At 34.8% G+C, this 15,768-nt stretch overlaps 2 protein-coding genes across 2 annotated transcripts; both read right to left on the reverse strand.

The window, feature by feature from the left end:
- Positions 1–935: 935 nt before the first annotated feature.
- On the reverse strand, positions 936–11,449 carry LOC136817282 (uncharacterized). Its single transcript, XM_067073617.1, has 8 exons — positions 11,229–11,449; positions 9,309–9,446; positions 8,352–8,479; positions 3,885–3,975; positions 3,606–3,711; positions 3,104–3,159; positions 2,481–2,735; positions 936–2,062 (listed from the first exon to the last, which is right to left on the reverse strand). Exons 1-8 carry the CDS (start codon positions 11,386–11,388, stop codon positions 1,140–1,142), a joined length of 1,857 nt encoding a protein of 618 aa, XP_066929718.1. The 5' UTR covers positions 11,389–11,449; the 3' UTR covers positions 936–1,139.
- Positions 11,450–11,987: 538 nt separating this feature from the next.
- On the reverse strand, positions 11,988–13,210 carry LOC136817283 (presenilin-associated rhomboid-like protein, mitochondrial). The gene has a single exon (XM_067073618.1). The coding sequence runs from the start codon at positions 13,110–13,112 to the stop codon at positions 12,174–12,176; it is 939 nt and encodes a 312-aa protein (XP_066929719.1). The 5' UTR covers positions 13,113–13,210; the 3' UTR covers positions 11,988–12,173.
- Between the last annotated feature and the right edge of the window lie 2,558 nt (positions 13,211–15,768).

The raw sequence follows: 15,768 nt of genomic DNA on the forward strand, positions 1-15,768 counted from the left end.
CCTTGGAATTGGAGCTTCAAAAGTACTTTCTTGTGCACTTATTTAAAACGCAAACAACAATTTTTTACTTCTATCACAAGCTCCAACTTTCAAACATAAAAAAACGCAAAAAACACTCCAGTTGAAACGGTTGGATATTTACGAATCCAGTGAAATGAGAATGCGATTTAATGTAGTGATTTTGACAAATTCAGTGAAATGACCAAATGATTTAAGATTAGAACTTTTTTCTCAAGAAATCCACACAAAATAAATATTACTTTATATAATTATAAAATTTGAATACAAACCAAAATACACGCGAAGTTTAGGATTCAGTAATAGCCAGCAGGCACAGAACATAAAAGCAACGTCCATTTGACGTCCATAACGTTCACAAAACGTTAGCTGAACCTTGAGATGACGCCTTGTGCTAGCTCATGGAAAAATGCATTATCAAATATTGAAAGTTTTATTGTGAAGCGTAGTAGATAACGAAGCTGGCACATGCCGTTGTTTCAACAGTCTAAAACAATCACCTAATACACCTATCAATCAACCTTTAAAGCGTTAGGGGGCTGGACTGCAATCGCACCTTTTGGCTTCAATCCTTTTTAGCTAGGAAAAAAGATTACGTCATAAAAATGTAGCGCACACTCGAAAAAAAAGTTGAACACACTTCAACTTTTTTCAACCGTTACGGATCTGACGTCAGTGGAATTGCTTCTTTTTTCTTTTGACCAATAGCGAGCTTTGCTCGAAAAAGTGCGATCGCAAAGCGCACAAGTGCCTTTAGACGTCATTTCATTGTAAATTAATTTACAGGCCCCTCCAAACCCGACCGGATTTTATGATGTATTAAATAAGTCTCCTTGATTAGTCGATTGTTGTAAACTGTCCAACATCCATCTTAAAGTTGTTTGACGTTTTAGTCTTTAGACGAACGTTGTTTAATGCTAGCTACTATATATACTAGGAGGTCAAAATTTACAACGCCACAATGAACTATTTACACGCTCAGAAGAGAATACGCCCTCTTCAGTTAAGTACAAATAACTCATACAGTGTATCATGCTACCAGTATTTAGAAGTATCATGGCTCCTATATAATTGTCATATACATACCGTATTCGAAAAAGGCACAGTCTCCTCTACAACTTTCAGACAAGAATGATAATTTCACCTTTATCGGTTCGCCCGTATGTTCGGCCATGTCCTGAGCCACTGTGCGGATCAACAGCCAGTTTCTCTTGTTCTTTCCTATGTTGTCTGTTTTTCCTTCTTTGTTTGTTTTTCTCTCGACGTGACATAGTAGGTAGACCGTCTTCCGGTCGAGACTCCATGTCAAATGTATTAAAATGTTTCAATAAGGGTACACGTTCTTCAAATTCTCTCCCGCTAAAATCGTTCATCGAGATCCCGATCGGAATATTTTTGACCGGTCCTCCGAGATGGAATTCACGAACGTTGTGAACTTCAGAGTCCCAATCTTCAACGGAATCACCAGAATTATTTGTCGTAACTCCTTTTGACAATTCTATGTCCATAGCCTGGTCTACTAAGTTGTTCATGTCCACTCCTTCGTCTAGCTGAGAAGCCATGTCTCCAATATCTCCAAACTGTAACCGATCCTGTCCATTCTCTATAGCTTTTATAAAAGATTCATTCCGAAGTTCGTCAACAGCGTCTGAAGAAGCAAATTTAATATCACCAAATTTCAATCCAAGATTTGATATCTCATCCTCGTTTAGCATCAGATTATTTTCTTGAACTTGTCCAATAAAAGTGACTGGTGACTCTGAAGATTGCTTAACATGAACATCAGAATCATCAACCTGACTCCCATCAGGACCTACAGTATCTATCATATCGTCTCCAAACAGCTCATTGAAAAGGTCATCAATAGCTATATCTATTTCTTCCATTTCTTTGGTGGTGATTGAACCATATTGGTATTCATATTGTTCAGGCCCGTACCAGAATTCTTCAACAAACATAGTATAGAATCGATCCAACCATTGTTCGTCATTCAAATGCACTGACTCGTAACCAGAATCTGTTCTTTGAATTTTCTTATCATCTTCTGGAAAATGTTATGGGTAAACTGTCGAGAAACTTTTTTCACTTATTGTCGCTTTTCAGACTTTCAAAGGTAGTCTGCGCATTATCAGCCCTTGCACTAAATGCAAACCATGAATGAAAGATTTAGAGTTTATACCATTATATCTAAATCCGTTACATTGGCAAAACTGCAAAGGGCAAAATAGCAATAAAAACAGGCCGTTTCATGTGAGTCAGTAACCCTAGTAAACTCGAACCTGGCCTTCTGAAGTTAAAATCAAAGGCTCGAAATAACGATTTCAGGTGGGAGAGACAGAATTTTTCTGATCAGGGTTGTGGTTTTGCTTAAAAATTACCATTTTCGGGTCAGACTAGAAGCAATTTGGGTTACTTGAGGCTCTGAAATTGGTAATAATTGTCATAGGAGTGAAAAAATATACCGTCATCGCCAGCTTTGTTTCTTTGTTCTTTCTCGATGGCTCCTCGACAACAATAACCAAGACTTAACAGATGTGCTGCAAGAGATTTCGATGCCTTCCTTTCAATCCCCATATCTTTCAGCTTGTCATAGAAATCAAATGTGCATTCTGCGGACTCGAAGAAACTGATGAGACGGGAGTACGTAAGACCGTTACGTAAGAGACGGTTGAGCGTCATGTTGTGCGTGACTTTTGCCATCCCTTTTGGTAGGTTTTCTATGGTGGGAAAACGAAGATAACACAAAACATTGAACAGTATCTTAATTGAAATTAAATGAATTACAGCTATTAGCCCTTTTCACTTTCAAGACGTGAGCAAGTAGATTGGGTTCAGAGTTTACTGTAGGATCAAATGGCGTCAAGTAATTCGTAATTCGAACCCAATCCCCTTGTTGCGTTAGGGTTGGTTGATGTATTTGAGCGCGCTCCATAGTTGAGTGAAGTTTAGGAATTCTAAGGACTTCTAAACGAAAATTCATTAGTATCGTGAGCGTGTGTTTTGAACATCATAACATCAATTTACAGTTTTTCTGTATTTCCAGAGCAAGTCCTTTATTATATAGACATTGGAATTATGAACATACCATCTAACAGTCCTTTTTCCACTTTGGATGTATTCTTCCTTATGTATTCTTCTTTCCTAGAGAAAAGAAAAACGAATGTTGATGTGAAACAAAAAATACTTTACATCTTAAAGATGCAATACGAAGGTCACAAGCCCAAAATATTTCTACAGAAAGATACTCAACAAAACGCAACTAAGTCTTGCAACCACAAGAGAACCGTTCCAAAGGCTCCTTTTCCGATAGCTGCTGTCTACCCGAAGGTAGGGGAAGGCGATACTACTTCTCCCTAGATTGCTCCACTTAGCATTGACCTTTTACTTAACTATTGAGCATCAAGTAAAATTTAGTACTAAGTACAAGTCTTTGGCATGACCCAGCCAGAGATCGAACCCACTACATTACGTAAACGTGAACTGGATGCTTTACTTTCATGCTACGGCCGCTAAACGAAACTAAATCAGTTTTAAGAAATAAAATATCAATCACAAAAAAAGGCAAACAGAATTTTCAAAACAGTTACCTTTCGTCAAAAACAGCAATTGGAATGTCATCAAAATATTGTGCTATTGGTGATCCCAAGAAAATTCGAATCATGAACTTCACGTCAGCAAGTGCTCTGTGTTGTCCTGCAGCCGACAAAGAAGATATATAAAGAAGCGGCCGTAATCTAATCCAGATTTGTGTTTCTTTTAGTCATAACCCTTTTAAGGAAATGAAGACCCTCCCACATAAATATTGAGCCACGGGCCAGTTGATATAAACAGTATCATCACTTTACAATAAGCCGATAGTTCGTTACCTTTGAATACTTCATCAGGGAAGAAATGTTTATACATCATTTCAATTGATAATTGACATTTCCACAAGTTACCGATGTCTTTACACTTCAACTATAAAATGAATTAAAAGTACAAGCCCCTTTGTCAATTCCAAAAGAGCTTTAAAAAAGGGTCAAAATAACTCTTGCGTGAAAAGTTTTACTCCAAAAAAACCCAATTTGACAATTTGAGAATAGTCGAACGTGCGCAACGCACTGGGCTCAACTTCAGTGGTTTCAAATCATTCATAGGCCCAATTGTAGACCCCCAGATATTCACCCAATGAACAAGTGTGCCAAATTTCAACAAAATCCGATCATTTTGGAGGCCTGTAGACTGCTCCAAAGCTTTAGCCTCGTTTTGGCAAAAAACTCGTTCCCAGGCCCCAAAAATCAAAATTTTTGAAAATTGCAAAAAGCTCCCCCAGATATTCACCCAAGGAACAAGTGTGCAAAATTTCAGCCAAATCGAACAATTTTTGAAGTCTCCAGGCTGCCCCAAAGTTTTAGCCTCGTTTTGGCGAAAAACTCGTCCCCAGGCCCCAAAAATCAAAATTTTTGAAAAATGAAAAAAACTCCCCCAGATAATCACCCAAGGAACAAGTGTGCCAAATTTCAGCCAAATCAAACAATTCTCCAGGCTGCCCCAAAGTTTTGGGACATAAACACACAGACAGACACAAACACATTCTTCAACTGAAGTTGAGAATAGAAGTATTTTATAGTTGGATAGACCCAATAGTATTGGCAATACAAGTTTTATTTTCAAACCACGCTAAACTGTAATGCTTCTATCTGAATTGAATTTAAAAATTGCTGACTAGTGTAGTGGACCAGAAAAAGGAGACACAATTTTAAATAAAAGAAGTCCAATCTAGTCAAAGAAGTTAGATATCAGTGGTTTTAACCTTTTAGCAAGGATATAAGTATTAGCAAATCTAGTCGAAGTAGTTAGATATCAGTGGTTTTACCCTTTTAGCAAGCATATAAGTATCAGCAAAGCTAGTCAAAGTATAGTTAGTTTGGTTAGCAGCAAATAATTAGCAAGTATAATCATCTAGCAAAGTATTAGCAAACCCTTTTAGCAGCAATCTAGTCTAGTTTAGATTCAGTTTAGCAATATCGAAGTAGTTTTACCCTTTTAGCAAGCATATAAGTATCAGCAAATCTAGTCAAAGAGTTAGACATCAGTGGTTTTACCCTTAGCAAGGATATAGTATAGCAAATCTAGTCAAAGAAGTTAGATATCAGTGGTTTTACCCTAGAAGGCAAGTCGAAGTTAATTTTAAAACCCTTTTAGCAATAAGTATCAGCAATAGTCGAGTAGTTAGATATCAGTGGTTTTACCCTTTTAGCAAGCATATAAGTATTAGCAAATCTAGTCGAAGTAGTTAGATATCAGTGGTTTTACCCTTTTAGCAAGGATATAAGTATCAGCAAATCTAGTCAAAGAAGTTAGATATCAGTGGTTTTACCCTTTTAGCAAGGATATAAGTATCAGCAAATCTAGTCAAAGAAGTTAGATATCAGTGGTTTTACCTTAGCAAAGGATATAAGTAGCAAATCTAGTCGAAGTAGTTAGATATCAGTGGTTTTACCCTTTTAGCAAGCATATAAGTATCAGCAAATCTAGTCAAAGAAGTTAGATATCAGTGGTTTTACCCTTTTAGCAAGGATATAAGTATCAGCAAATCTAGTCGAAGTAGTTAAAGTCTGTCCAGATATAATTGGCAGTGGAAACAAGAATGCCTGTAACTTTTGATAGTCAAATATAATTTTGGAAATTTTTTTGTTTGTTTTAGAGAATCAAAAGCGCTATATTTGAATGTATTTTTGGCTGAAAAATTCGCGATTTTAAGCGGTTAAATTTGCGATTGCAAAAATTGAGCTTTTTTTCTACTAATGCTATAACGTTCATTTTTACACCAGTGGTAGTTCAACCTTAGGTTAAGAAGTTTGTTAAATTTCAAGGCAAACAGAAAAGTCCTTCGGAAGATATGGGACCCGAAATACCCCTTGGTAGCACTTTTCTGTGAAATATCGAATCTCCAACTTACTACTTAAAACGGGGGTAGTGATATGATTGATAAAACAGTTTTTCGATCATAACACATTTTACGATCCCTTTAATGGTCATAGCCAAACTGTGTTTAGTGTTTTGGGAATTAGCAAAGTTCTTTAGACTTAAAAATAACAGGGGGGGGGGGGGGGGGGGGGGGGGGGGGGAGGGGGGGGGGGGGGGGGGGGGGGGGGGGGGGGGGGGGGGGGGGGGGGAGGCAATATAAGTTCATGCTTATCTTTTCAATAAAAACAATTATACTGTGATTTCACTTCGTTTCGAAATAATAAATGATACCAATAGCAATAAGACCGATGCACCAACACATAACCCCCGTTTTTAGTAATAAGTTGGAGATTTGATATTTCACAGAAAAGTGCTACCAAGGGGTATTTCGGGTCCCATATCTTCTGAAGGACTTTTCTGTTTGCCTTGGAATTTAACAAACTTCTTAAACTAAGGTTGAACTACCGCTGTTGTAAAAATGAACGTTGTAGCATAAGTAGAAAAAAAGCTCAATTTTTGCAATCGCAAATTTAACCGCTAAAAATCGCGAATTTTTCAACCAAAAATACATTCAAATGCAGCACCTTTGACTCTCTAAAACAAGCAAAAAAAAATTCCATAATTATATCTGACTATCAAAAGTTACAGGCATTCTTGTTTCCACTGCCAATTATATCTGGACAGACTTTAGATATCAGTGGTTTTACCCTTTTAGCAAGCATATAAGTATTAGCAAATCTAGTCGAAGTAGTTAGATATCAGTGGTTTTACCCTTTTAGCAAGGATATAAGTATCAGCAAATCTAGTCAAAGAAGTTAGATATCAGTGGTTTTACCCTTTTAGCAAGCATATAAGTATCAGCAAATCTAGTCAAAGAAGTTAGATATCAGTGTTTTACCCTTTAAGCAGGATATAAGTATCAGCAAATCTAGTCAAAGAAGTTAGATATCAGTGGTTTTACCCTTTTAGCAAGCATATAAGTATCAGCAAATCTAGTCGAAGTAGTTAGATATCAGTGGTTTTAAAACCCTTTTAGCAAGCATATAAGTATTAGCAAATCTAGTCAAAGTAGTTAGATGTCAGTGGTTTTACCCTTTAAGCAAGGATATAAGTATCAGCAAATCTAGTCAAAGAAGTTAGATATCAGTGGTTTTACCCTTTTAGCAAGCATATAAGTATCAGCAAATCTAGTCGAAGTAGTTAGATATCAGTGGTTTTAAAACCCTTTTAGCAAGCATATAAGTATCAGCAAATCTAGTCAAAGAAGTTAGATATCAGTGGTTTTACCCTTTTAGCAAGGATATAAGTATTAGCAAATCTAGTCGAAGTAGTTAGATATCAGTGGTTTTACCCTTTTAGCAAGGATATAAGTATTGGCAAATCTAGTCGAAGTAGTTAGATATCAGTGGTTTTACCCTTTTAGCAAGGATATAAGTATTAGCAAATCTAGTCGAAGTAGTTAGATATCAGTGGTTTTACCCTTTTAGCAAGCATATAAGTATCAGCAAATCTAGTCAAAGAAGTTAGATATCAGTGGTTTTACCCTTTTAGCAAGGATATAAGTATTAGCAAATCTAGTCGAAGTAGTTAGATATCAGTGGTTTTACCCTTTTAGCAAGGATATAAGTATCAGCAAATCTAGTCAAAGAAGTTAGATATCAGTGGTTTTACCCTTTTAGCAAGCATATAAGTATCAGCAAATCTAGTCGAAGTAGTTAGATATCAGCGGTTTTAAAACCCTTTTAGCAAGGATAAGTATTGGCAAATCAGCAAAAAAAAAAAAAAAAAAAAAAAAAAAAAAAAAAAAAAAAAAAAAAAAAAAAAAAAAAAAAAAAAAAAAAAAAAAAAAAAAAAAAAAAGTAAGTCGAAGTAGTTAGATATCAGTGGTTTTACCCTTTTAGCAAGCATATAAGTATTAGCAAATCTAGTCGAAGTAGTTAGATATCAGTGGTTTTACCCTTTTAGCAAGGATATAAGTATCAGCAAATCTAGTCAAAGAAGTTAGATATCAGTGGTTTTACCCTTTTAGCAAGGATATAAGTATCAGCAAATCTAGTCAAAGAAGTTAGATATCAGTGGTTTTACCCTTTTAGCAAGCATATAAGTATCAGCAAATCTAGTCGAGTAGTTAGATCAGTGGTTTTAGTTATAAGTATCAGAAATCTAGTCGAAGTAGTTAGATATCAGTGGTTTTAAACCCTTTTAGCACTAGCATATAAGTATCATCAAAGTAGTTAAGGTCAGTGGGTTTTACCCCTTTTTAGCAAGGATATAAGTATCAGCAAATCTAGTCAAAGAAGTTAGATATCAGTGGTTTTACCCTTTTAGCAAGCATATAAGTATCAGCAAATCTAGTCAAATTAGTTAGATATCAGTGGTTTTACCCTTTTAGCAAGCATATAAGTATCAGCAAATCGGAATTGATTTAGAATGTCCAGGTCCATCTCGTGTCGATCGATATTGCTCTGTAACATCATGAAATCATTATCAAAACCACCATGAGCTACCAACACTGTATTAAAGGAAAATCAAATTCTAAAATCAAGTATTGTTGGAAATATTGCAAATCAAGTTGACGATATACAGATTTTCAATCCTGGGGGGGGGGGGGAGGTGCACTAAGGTAAATGATCTACCACAAGTACTACGACCCTTAAAGGTCATTTTTCAAGCTTCCCAAAGTGCACTGTAAGGGTCGAAATGAGCAAAGATGTAAAAAAGTCCACTCTAAGGGCTCAAAAACTTTATAGAAAATCAACCGTAAGGGTCGATTTTTCACCTAAATTTAACTAAACTTTCTCTGCACTGTAAATGTCCGATTTTGAAGACCTAGTTTTGGACCGCACGTAACGGTCGCTTTTTAATCAAGTGCCCCCATACTTTCAATATATTGCTGACACTCATTCTCGATATTGTTTAGTTTATGTAGCCCTTTACAAAACTGACTCTCGGTAATACCAATAAATGCTATAAGTAATTCGAAACCACTAGATTATAAATTGACAACTAAATCTAAAAGTCCCTTTTATGCTTTTTCCATTCTGAAAGTCCAAGCTTACATTCAACAATCTTTGAGAAAGTCTGTTCGAAAAAAAATTGACAGTCTACTTTTTTTAACTTTCAAAAAAATTTCATTTCTTTCGTCATTATTTTTAATCTGATTTTCAATTTCCAGACTTGCATCATTTCGCTTAAGATTACCTTTACAACAAGGTATTACTTTTAATTATATCTTTTTCCCTATTTTCAGTAAATCTGGCTATCAAGTAAAAACCACAAGACTCTCCATAATTTAAGTCAGATTAAAAATGTATCAACCGTGTTGTTGATTTTAAACATACCAGGAGCAAATTTCTTCTTTTTGATTTTATCACATTTCGAAACAACCTTTGAAACCCAGTCAACAAATTCTTTAAAAACTTCACCAAAGTATTGCTTCCCTCTGAGATCTTCCCTTGAAATCTTTGATATTTGCAATGCTAAGAAATGAAATTTAAATTAAAATCTACCAAAGTTGGTAAATGGCATAGCGGAATTGTATAGGTTATTAGACAGCCGAAATGAATCATGGGTAATCGGGACTGATTGCGCCTCCATAACGGCTTTCTGTTGGCTAGACGCAAAAACATCCAAAAATTTATACCAACAGAAAGTCTTTATCAGAACAGAGCGCATTGGTCCTGATTACCCATGATTCATTTCGACTGTGTAATGGCCTATTGTTTTCATGTTTTCTGTCTGCCTCGTTATCAAGAAGGAATTTCTCAGTTCATAAAAATAGGGGCAATGTATTACATGCCATAAATCTTTAGGACGAATATGAGTTTTTTATCTAAATGCTACAACAAGATATTAAATACTATAAAACATAAAATAAAAACTTTACCATATTTATATAACTTCACATGACAAGTATTTATTGGCAATTTTCAAGATGCCTCATTCAGTTCGAAGCAGAGGGAGAGAATTTACCTCTCAACCATTACTTATTGAACTTATTGATCATCGGCTCCTTGAAATGGTCGTTCAAATATCAAAGTTTCGACATTAATAACAGCTGATGCCAGTGAACTAATAAAAGAAATAAAATACAAGAGCAATCTAAAAAAAAAGTTAGCCCCATTTGGACATTTTGCAAGTTATCAACTATCTTTAATGGAAAATTCTATTATTTAAAAGCCAAATTTGATTCCGTTTTAGCTTAGGAATCAATCGTATCACACTCTGTTAATTCGAAACTTTCACCTATTGAAAAATATACCCAACTGTATAAATTGGTGTACTTAATTTGCCAGTTGGTCGAAATGCGATTTTTGGCAGGTATTTATAAACTTGGGGATGGAATAAATTTTAAAATTTGATGGGATTCAATTTAGCAGGTAGGGAAATTTTAGGCACTTGTAAATCAAAAATTTCTTGGCATTATATAGTTTTTACTGAAAAATGCAGATTTTAGATAAACGTGTCTACGAAATTTTTGTCACCATTCTCAAGGGTTTCAAGGATTTTTTGGCAAAATTTTAGTGTTTTTTCAAGGTTTTTTGGACCATTTATTGGGTATTTTCAAGGTTTTTCAGAACTAAAAGTTAACTTAATAGTAGGATATGACTTTCTTGACAAGGTGCAAGAGAGGTCTCTCCAGTCTTTGGTCTGAAAACAATGATTGCAAGCAAAGCGAGTATGAAAATTTTTAGAGCTTTAGCATAGACCGATACTTCAGTGAGGACCCAAGCCAAAATAAGACAACTATACTGTCACAATCATGCACTTTCAAGGTTTTCAAGGTTTTCAAGGTGCTGTAGACACCTTGATAACACTTCTACTTCAAAACATATGGCGAAAGGTCAATTTTACTAAAAACTGTCAAATTTAATCCTCGCCAAAATTAAAAGTAAATTCCCCTTTAAAAATCGAATCAGCTGTATATGTAAAGAGGATGATGCAATAATACTATGAGACAAATGGGTCAATTCATAAATGAACACTTACTTGGCAGGTGCTTTACCCTTGAAAGCTATAATCGAATTGTCAGAGGTGTGCAAAGGCGCACTCAATCAAAGTGCAAAGTAAAAAGTGGTTGAGGAAAAGTTTTTCTTCTGAGACGGAAAATTAACTTACCACAGCAATTATTAGCCCAAATTTGAATTTTTGCTTCTTAATTTTTAAGGCAGAAAAGCTGAATTTTGCAGAGACAGAAATCCATCTGAGAAGGAAGAACTGTGAACTGTGAAAAGTGAAATTATAAATAAAAATAAACTCACCAAAGTATGATAAATTCTGTTTTGTATTTATTAGGGAACTAAATGTTTCATTCTCGATGACACGTGGATCGACTTGTGCAGCCAGTTCAATGATATCACCAAAATAATTATTCCCATGAGCAGCTTCCAAGTCAATGAAAATAAACAATGGGTCCACCATGGCTTTAATTTTTTTTTTTTATCGTTTTTCAATTGTTCAAACTCTTTAAAAATAAATGAAAATTTAAAAGTTAATTAATGACAATTATTATGTAATGTAAGGCGAAAATAAAAAAATGTAGTGTTTCCGGAATGCGGGTGAAGAAAAAAAGCTCTCATGCAGCCAGCCTGAAAAAATTTTCTTTTGCTATTTTTGATAACTTTTAAGATCATTGAAATAGAACTTTAAAGATAACTTTTATGTACAAACAGTATGAAGCAAGCCCTGAATACTATGTATCAACTACTAACGAAGTCTACGGCCGGGTCAGAAAATTATATTTTTTCACCCGGCCGGTTTCCGGAAACACTACATATTACACAAAATATTCGCCTAAGTTTTAAGACATTTTTATCTACTTTTTAAAATTATAACAATCAAAAAAAAGAAGAAGTTGGCAAACCATTTAATAACCCTGGGCTTATTGGTTGAAAAGTTTTTCTAATTTTAAGTTCTCTTGTAGATTAATAATAAACAGAAATTTTATAAGCTAAAATATTTTTTAGTATTACAAAGCTAGTTATACAATAAAATACAAGATGTCTCGTATAAATTAAAGTGGTTCAAAAACCTTAAAATTCATCCGGTTATTCTTAGTAGTGAATGAGTGTTGACACGTTAATTAATTTTGATAAAATATTGATATAAACTAATATGACCAGGTATGACACCAAACGCTTTAAACGGGACACACTGTACTTGATTTTAATACAAAACTATGATGCAAGACAACATTACATAAAATATTATTTTTCATTCATTGACTGGCGCAACTCATGCCACCATCTTATAAAGGGACCTCTTTTATCCCAAGTCCATTCATGTCCTTTCATAACATACCAGCTACCAAATAAGGTACCACCTAAATGTCCTGCATGATCAAATAACTTCCATCGTAACAATAAACCAGTCACATCTATTGCTATAATACTGTATAGTGCAGTTTGAGCAGAGAATGTAAAAAATGGTAGAAATAATATGGAAAGTCGTGCGTCTGGACGTTCAATACAGCATGCTGCCAGTACAGCTAGAAGAGCTCCTGATGCCCCTAGGGAAGGGACTGCAGAGCCAACTGCTACTTTGAAATAATAACTTGCTAAAGAAGATATTGTACCACCTGCTGTATAGAAACCAATAAATTGTTCAGTGCCTAGTAAAGATTGAATGAGTGGTGCAAAACTCCATAACACAAACATGTTTGCACCGATATGCCAAATGTCACTGTGGCTAAAACAAGACAATAACAATGGTGAAGATTTTTTAACAGCCGGTGTTGAAGTGAACCACTTGACCATAAAAGAACGTAACCCTTTAAGTTGCCATGCTGAAAATACCAGTAGATTCATGCCAATGATAACACCTGCTACTTTGTGACCTTCATGGAGACCATTCCACCATTTATTTATCTGGTTTCGAAATTCAAATCCTTTTTCTTTACGCCTCCTCAGTAACTTGGATATGGAAGATTCTTCACCCATCTTTGTTTTGACACGCTCATATTGAAGAATGGAGCATCCTGCAAAAGAGCCTATGCTAACTCCAGCGGTGAACAGGACAGGCTGTAACAATGCAGGTCTTGTAGTTAACTCATTGTGATATGAACGAGTTGTATTTAAAACTTTCCTCCAAGTTTGGCTTTGAGTAAATCTTGAAAGCGACTTTGAACATTTAAAATAAATTGACATTGTGCAGTTTACATTTCACTCAGGGTTACATTTATTCATAACATTCATTACAACTAGATTTTGTTTTCTGAAATGAAAAGAAAGACTATTTTGATAAAAATACAGGAAAAAATCCCTCAAACCAATTTTTAGCAATCCTTTAGTTGGCATTCGTTATGGCAGTGAAAAGAAATCATGTAGGCAATCAACAAATTTCAATCTACAAACCCTGCAGATTTGCAAATCTTTGGGAAAAATTGCAGGAGATGAATATATTGTAGATGTTGTAGCGACGTAGCGACTGAAGGTGACCAAAAGTTTGTACCCGATTAGTCCACTTCAAACGCATCATTGTTGAAAAATGGTAATCTGAGAGCCTGTGAACTATTATTCATGTGAATGATAACAGATTCTTCAAGATGCAGCTACAGGTTGCTATCAGACCACCAGGGTCATAGGAAGATAAGCAATTGACACCCAGCCCGCCCCAGGGGGGTACTAGGTTTGCGAGCGATGACAGGTATGTCCGAGCCAAAGTTCTAAAATCGACCCTTAGAGAGACTGAATAATGTCTTGTCCAATTTTTGACATTTATTTCACCCTTAGAGAGACTATTTCTCCAAAGATTCAGCCAAAATTTTAGATTTTTTATTTTTTTTATTTGATGGTTTTTGTACCCCTGTGCAGCCCTGTGAGGAACTTATTGCTCTCACATACCTGTCATCCCATTTTGCCTTGATTAACTCTCAGATTTTTAGAAATTTGTTTAGGTGTTTGATTCATTCATTACCCTTGCAAATTGGAAAAACCCCTCTGTAGGCCTTATAATCCCTCTGCCCCTTATAATTCCCCTTAATGTTAAAAAAAAAACCCTGAAATTTGTTTCGTTTTGTGGTATTTGCTGCTTCTATTCAGGCCAAAAAAAAAAGTAGTCTTGTTTCCGGAAATCGGCCGGGTGAACTTTTTTTTGGAAAAAATATATCTCACCCGGCCGCAAATAGAAAAAAACAGCGAGCTCGTCGCAATAAAAAAGATACATAAAGAGTTTATTTTCCATTTTACGATTTTACGATCCATTTAACGATTGTATTCAAAGATTTATAAAGAGTTTATTTTCCATTTTACGATTTTACGATCCATTTAACGATTGTATTCAAAGATTTACGTATGTCACTTGTGTTTTGAAAAAGAAAATCTTCTGTCACAAATGTTTTCTACTTTCCTGTTTTATGTTGTTGTGAATAGAATTACCTTAGAGTACAGCTTCTTCTTAAAATTTCGTTTTTTCAAGTAAAGAGACATCGAACCTGGATTATTTTTTCGTACACGTCAATTAGAGTTTTTCTAGGAAAATTGAAAAAAAAAAATATTTTCCGGCCGCCCGGAAAACTACTTTTTTTTTTGGCCTCATGTTATCTAATTTGATTATTTTTAGTTTTCAAGAGAAGCAAATTTAAATCTTTCTTCTACAAGATTACACTTTAATATAATGCCAATTATATACATGTAAGCTTTATATTAAAATACTTTCTTTTTGCATAGGTTTTGCAATCTAACCACAGCAATTCGGTCACCATAATTTTTGCATACAATTCAATATGGCGGATGGAAAGGCGAAAAGGTCTATACCAAAAATTCCATTCAAGATTTGTTTTAACTATTTTGCAGATCCGATGATCCCCCTAAAGAAAAAATCTTAAATTTAGAACATCGCTTCTTGAACTGTACATTTATATGGTTTGCGCTGAAAGAGAACATTTTTTTAAATTTCTGAAAATTTATGTTCTTAAAAAAAAGCCTATCACAAAAATTTAAAAATGACTACAGTAAGCTATAAGCAAAAAGCTCGTACCCAAAAATTTTAAAAATGTCAAAAAATGAAGGTCTTCAAATCTCTCTAAAACCTATTTTTATGGGAAGCTATGGTATTTTGTAGCAAAAAGCAAAAAAAAATAGAGCTTAACCCCGCTTTAGAAATTTTTTATCGCATTTTTTAGGTTTTTGTAAAATCGCAGGCCAAAATAGGAGAAAAAATCATCAAGTTTTCCATTTTCTTCTCATTGACTTCATTTTTAACCCCTACTTTTAACCACTTTTGAAATCTACATAAAATTTCAGACAATTTGATATATAACATGCATATGTTCCCGAAAAATCGACATAGGCTAAATCTGAGCCTGCTTCTACGGTACTGAAAAAACTGCTTTGGAATGATGTCCTTATTACAGGGCTTTTTTTCAGGTATAGATTCAAAAAACTAGCCAAAAGGCCTCTTTTGCAAGCTGAGCCAACTTTCTATAGGACTTGGACTAGTTAATCTATGATTTGAGGCTTTCAAATCCATTTTTTCACTGACTAGTACTAGGTCAGAGTTTTTGTCACGCCGTGACGGAAAATTTTCAATAGCCTGTAAAAATCTATGAGAGTGGAATCAGGTCTTAATTTTCTCCATGAAACATCAACCATATAGTGTTAATCAGAAACCTAAAATAGAAATTCAAAAATCAACCCACAAGAATTTCTGTAGCCCTTTTTAGTTTTTGTCACGCCGTGACGGAAAATTTGGGCCTATGTCAAAATTCCCCTATCTTTTCGTCAATTGTACTTGAATTGAGATTTCTTTGCTTGAAAATTCTTCGAACAGGTAGAGTATATCAGAATATGCAAAAAATGGAGT

Source organism: Clytia hemisphaerica, unplaced genomic scaffold (assembly GCF_902728285.1).
Source record: "Clytia hemisphaerica strain Z4C2 unplaced genomic scaffold, Clytia hemisphaerica genome assembly, whole genome shotgun sequence".
NCBI classification, from domain to species: Eukaryota; Metazoa; Cnidaria; class Hydrozoa; order Leptothecata; family Clytiidae; genus Clytia; species Clytia hemisphaerica.